Source organism: Colobus angolensis, unplaced genomic scaffold, assembly GCF_000951035.1.
Source record: "Colobus angolensis palliatus isolate OR3802 unplaced genomic scaffold, Cang.pa_1.0 Scaffold148, whole genome shotgun sequence".
Classification (NCBI taxonomy): Eukaryota; Metazoa; Chordata; class Mammalia; order Primates; family Cercopithecidae; genus Colobus; species Colobus angolensis.
In genome coordinates, this window is record NW_012114577.1 from 3581907 (window position 1) to 3587906 (window position 6000).

At 40.0% G+C, this 6000-nt stretch overlaps 1 protein-coding gene across 1 annotated transcript in view; it reads right to left on the reverse strand.

The window, feature by feature from the left end:
- The window catches only part of B3GALNT2 (beta-1,3-N-acetylgalactosaminyltransferase 2), an 88581-nt gene that overhangs the window by 21197 nt on the left and 61384 nt on the right, over positions 1 to 6000 (reverse strand). The window contains exon 7 of the mRNA XM_011935759.1: positions 3037 to 3147. Within this exon, the coding sequence (XP_011791149.1) occupies positions 3037 to 3147 (111 nt within the window). The remainder of the gene's footprint in view (positions 1 to 3036; positions 3148 to 6000) is intronic.

Here is a 6000-nt window from a genome sequence, read left to right on the forward strand (position 1 = left end):
GTTTACTAACTTATCTCTGGAAAGGTCACAACTTGGCTTTTTGTTTGTCTTTAAAATTTTTCTGACATCACTTGCTGGCAAGGGAATAAAACTTAGTGAAAACTCTCAGCTGTACACATTTGTGATGAAAACCTTAATTTGCACCTGGGGTTTCTTAGCGGGGGCTTTAAAGTTACCTGGTTTTTTTGTTTGTTTGTTTTTTGTTTGTTTTTTGAGCTGGAGACTTGCTCTGTCGCCCAGGCTGGAGTGCAGTGGCTCCATCTCGGCTCACTGCAAGCTCTGCCTCCCGGGTTCATGACATTTTCCAGCCAGCCAGCCTCAGCCTCTCGAGTAGCTGGGACTACATGTGCCTACCACCACGCCTGGCTAATTTTTTGTATTTTTAGTAGAGACGTGGTTTCACTGTGTTGGCCAGGATGGTCTTCATCTTCTGACCTCGTGATCTGCCAGCCTCGGTCTCCCAAAGTGCTGAGATTACAGGTGTGAGCCACCATGCCCAGCCCTGGTTTTGTTTTTGTTTTTTTCAGGTTAACTGTATGTTTAAGCTATCTTTAGCCCTCTATATTTTTTATTCCCAAAGCAGATCATTTGAGTCTTTACATTTGAACCTAGTTCTCAACTCAGAAGTAAACTTATTTCTTTTTTTTTGCAATGGAGTCTTGCTCTGCAGCCAGGCTGGAGTGCAGTGGCGCGATCTCGGCTCACTGCAACCTCCACCTCCTGGATTCAAGCAATTCTCCTGCCTCAGCCTTCCGAGTAGCTGGGACTACAGGCACCCGCCACCACGCCCAGTATTTTTAGTAGAGATGGGGTTTCACCATGTTGGCCAGGCTGGTCTTGATCTCTTGACCTCGTGATCCTCCCACCTCAGCCTCCCAAAGTGCTGGGATTACAAGCGTGAGCCACTGTGCCCAGCCAACTTATTTTCTTTTAGTGTAACCAATACCATAGAATTTTGGCATATGCTGGGCATTTTAAAGTTTCATAAATAGAAAAGGAGGCAAGATAGTAAAGATATTTGCCTTGAAAATAAGGAAAGAAAAATGTCATAATTCCATAAAACTTTCTATTTTAAATAAAAAAATTTTCATAAGACTTAAAATGAACTTTAGTAAACAAATGGTGTGTGTGTCTACTAAAGTAAATACCATCTTTATTGCCCTCCATTTACTTTGTGAAATTTACTTGTCATAATAAATCCTAAATCCTATAACATCAATGAAATCCTAAACATGGCCTACAAATCTAAATGTATAACTACATATGAATTTATGGTCTATTTCTTTAATATCGTTCTTCCTCACTGGACTGTAAGTTCCACTGTAGGCCACTAGTATGTCTATTTTACCCTGCCATTGTTTCTGCCTTACAACAGGTGTGCAGTAAATGCTTTTTGAATGAGTAATAACATATTACATATTCATTTCAACTCAGAAATTAATCCATGTGAATGAGGTTAATATTCATTCACTAAGCTTGTGAATTTAAATGCCAAGTACATTCCTAATCATTAGACGGGAGATCAAGGGGAATAAAAGATTGTCTATGATTCCACCATATACACCATTTGTTTACTAAAGTTCATTTTAAGTCTTCCTACACCTTCTTTATTGTCCTACATTTACTTTGAGAAATTCACCTGTCGAACTGTTTTAAATTTAAAGCAAAGCTGAATGAGAAATATGAGAGTCAGAAATCCCAGAGTTGCTTCAGCAAAATAAATGAAAGTACTCAATCTTATTTTCTATTTATTTATTTATTTTTTTGAGATGGAGTCTTGCTCTGTTGCCCAGGCTGGAGTGCAGTGGCATGATCTTGGCTCGCTGCAACCTCCACCTCTGGGGTTCAAGCAATCCTCCCACCTCAGCCTCTCAAGTAGCTAGGATTACAGGCATGTGCCACCATGCCCAGTTATTTATTTATTGTATATTTAGTAGGGACGGGGGTTTCACCATGTTGGCCAGGCTGGTCTCGACCTCCTGACCTCCAGTGGTCCACCCACCTTACCCTCCCAAAGTGCTGGGATTACAGGCATAAGCCAGTACACTCCACCTTATTTTCCAATATTTTTATCTATAGTAGTTTGGCACTTTTTTTTGTGTGAGACAGAGTCTCACTCTGCCACCCAGGCTGGAGTGCAGTGGTGTGATCTCAGCTCACTGAAACTTCTGCCTCCTAGGTTCAAGCAATTCTCATGCCTCAGTCACCCAAGTAGTTGGGATTCCAGGCATGTGCCACCATGTCTGGTTAAGTTTTTGTATTTTTAGTACAGATGGGGTCTTGCTGTGTTGCCCAGGCTGGTGTGAAACTCCTGGCCTCAAGTGATCCACCTGCCTCAGCCTCCTAAAGTTCTGGGATTATTGGCATTAGCCACCACGCCTGGCTATCTATAGTATTTTAACTGGGATTTTATTTTCAAGGTGAGATAGTAAATACTCTGAATACTACTGAGCAGCTGTTCTTAATGAATGCTAACTTAAAAATTACTGAGAAATAGGCCAGGCGCAGTGGCTCATGCCTGTAATACAGCACTTTGGGAAGTGTAGGTGGGCGGATCACTTGAGCTCAGAAGTTTGCAACCAGCCTGGGCAACGTGGTGAAACCCCATCTCTACAAAAAACACAAACAATTAGCTGGGTGTGGTGGTGCACACCTGCAGTCCAGCTATGTGGGAGGACTGTTTAAGCCAGGAGGTGGAGGCTGCAGTGAGCTGTGATTGTGCTACTGCACCCCAGCCTGGGCAACGAAGTGAGACCCTCTCAAAAAAAGAAACAAAAATGAGAAATGAAATATCGCACTTTAAAAATGCACCAATCTTAACGCAAAACTGTAAACTCACTAACGCTGGAGCTGTAGATCGTATGTGAGTTTTTGCCTTTACTATGAAGACAACATTTGCTACTATATAATATGTTGTAAAACGTACCAGAATCATTGCTCCATGCTGCCTGGGCTCTAAGGTAAATTTTAGAACATTTTTGTGTATTAAAAAGACGCTAAAATATGCAATTAAACCTTAAAAAAAAAATGACTTACTGTAATGACTCTGAGAACTCCCCCTCCATCATTCACTGTCACTTTGTGGAGATTTCTTGACACAAGGCCGTGGAGGTCTTGGCTCTCCCACACGATTGTACCTTCGAAGCTCTTTTGTGGAAAGATGAAGAGTGAGTCAATTTCCTTATTACTGTCATTTAGGTTTTAAGTATGTTTTCAGGTAAGATTTTAGAGAAAAATTTTTCCCAAAACATATCATTTAAAATGTTCACCCCATAACTCTGACATACCACTGTTAGCGTTTGGTATATATCCTTGACCGTTTTTTCCATGCACATATAAAAAACCAATCACAAAGAGTATATAGACAATTTTGCATGCTGCTGTTTGCCATTTCCCATTGTATCAAAAGCATTTCCTTCTGCTGCTGCAGCTGTCACAACCATTCTTCCTCATGTGTGTATACATCCCAATGAGCAGACCCATCTTGATTTATTCATTTCCCTACTGTTAGACATTTGGTTGCTACTAAATGTCTACTAAAATATCTACTAAGTATCTACTAAAATAATGTAGGCATGTTTTGGTGTAGATGTTTATTTACCCCTAACAATTTGTTTTTTACTTAAAATAAATTCCCACAGGTGAAATTACTGGGACAAGAAAGAGGTATTTTTTGTGGATTTTGGGACACACCACCAACTGCTTTTTGAAAGCAACTTTTACTAATTTATAGGGTTATCAGCAATGTATGAGAAGGACAATTGCACTGTATTCTCCCTGGTATGGGATACTAGTAAAAAAAAGTTTAACCTAATATAGTAGATTTTTACAAAATGATTCCTCATTTAGTTGGATTTATTTTTCATTTTTTAACACAGAGCCTCACTCTGCTACCCAGGCTGGACTGCAATGGTTCGATCTTGGCTCACTGTAACCTTCACTCTCCAGGTTTAAGCGATTCTCTTGCTTCAGCCTCCCGAGTAGTTGGGATTACAGGCGCTCACCATCACGCCCGGTTAATTTTTGGATATTTAGTAGAGATGGGGTTTCGCCATGTTGGCCAGGCTGGTCTGGAACTCCTGACCTCAAGTAATCTGCCTGCCTCGGCCTCCCAAAGTGCTGGGATTTTAGGCATGAGCCACAGCACTCTGCCTGATTTAAAAAAAAAAAAAAAAAAAAAAGATTGGCTTAGTTGGATTTCTGATTCCTAGTGATGTTTATGAATTGCATGTTCTCTTCTGAGGACTGTCTTATCATGCTGCTTTGCCATCTGCCCTCTGAGTTTTCTATTTTTCTTATTCATCCATGCAAGCTTTTGATAAATTATCTTAATCCTGTGCACACTTTATATGCTAAAATAGTTTTTCATTTGCTACTTAATGTTATTTTTGAAATTCAGAAGTCCATAAATTTTACCTTGGCAAATCCGACAAATTTTTCCTTTGTGATTATTACTATTAGATTCTGAGCTTAGAGAGCTATGCCCCTCTGTCCCAAGGTCTGATACATATTGAAATCTTAATGTCTTCTAATTTCTCCATGATCCCATTTTTAATTCTGTGCACAGCTGGCTCCTTAGTCCTGCTCAGGCCTCGGCTCCACACCTTCTCCTCCGAGAGGCTTTCTCCAGATGTCCTCTAGAAGACTCCAGCTCCCAGCTTCCCTCTATCACACCAACTTGTTTTACCTTCTTAATACCATTTATCACTCTGATATTTGTTCATTTTATTATTAAACTAACTGCCTCTACTAGAAGACAAACACCTTGAGAACAGGAAGGAGCTTGTCTGATCAACCACTGCATCCCCAGCATCGAGCCCAGCCTGACATGACTGAAAACTCAAAATGTGTGCTGAACAAATAATGTTGAACTAAAGACTATGGTATAGAGGATTAAATGAAAGATATAGCTCTAATACTCTAAAAACTTTCATATGTTAAAATGAAGAGATAAAGTACTTTACAATAATGTCTCATTTTAGCCAGCATTAAAAGGGAAACCATACAAAATTCAACTTGTCTGATAAGCTAGGTCAGTGGTTTATAAACTTTTCTTTTTCCTCTGTACAGAGTGATATAAACTTTTTCTCTCTCTTTTTTAAAAGAATTTTTCTTGTTTTGAGACGGAGTCTTGTTCTATAGCCCTGGCTAGAGTGCAGTGGCGCGATCTCGGCTCACTGCAAACCCGGCCTCCCGGGTCCTGGTTCAAGCAATTCTCCTGCCTCAGCCTCCCGAGTAGCTAGGATTACAGGAACGTGCCACCATGCCTAGCTAATTTTTGTATTTTCAGTAGAGATGGGGGGGGTTTCACCACGTTGGCCAGGCTGGTCTTGAACTCCCAACCTAGTGATCCGCCTGCCTCGGCCTCCCAAAGTGCTAGGATTACAGGCATGAGCCACTGCGCCCGGCCCAACCTTTTCTTTTCTTCTTCTTTTTTTTTTTTTTTTTTAGAAATAATACTTTTTTTCTCCTCCATAACAGATAAAAATATTCCAAGAGTCTGGGTTCCTCAGGCAGTTTATTACTTTCTATTCAGCTAATGTATCCTTAATCTGCATTATCTGTGAAACTCCGGATGCAATGGGTGGGGCCCTAGGGCTCTCAGAGCAGATCATGCAGATCCACCTTAAGCAGTGTCATCATTTTCTATTCTTCAAAAGAGAGAAAATGATACTGGCCTCAAAGGGCTGTTTGGAAGATTAGTGATAAAGTATATGGTGAAGTGTCTTTACTTAGTAAAATAGTGCCTTTATTACCACTAAAAGGCACACAGAAATGGAACTGCCTCTTCAGAAGATTCCATTTTCGTATCTTTGAAATAGGTACTGTTTCTATACGTCCCCTAGATAGCCTTAACTCTCTTTTTAAAAATTTATTTATTTGTTCTTTTTCAATTCTATTCCTTCTGAGGCCTTAATATTCTCTCAAACTTGAGATCAAATCTGAAATAATTAAATCCCTACATAAGAGGAAACAACACTTCTTTCTTTTTTTTTTTTT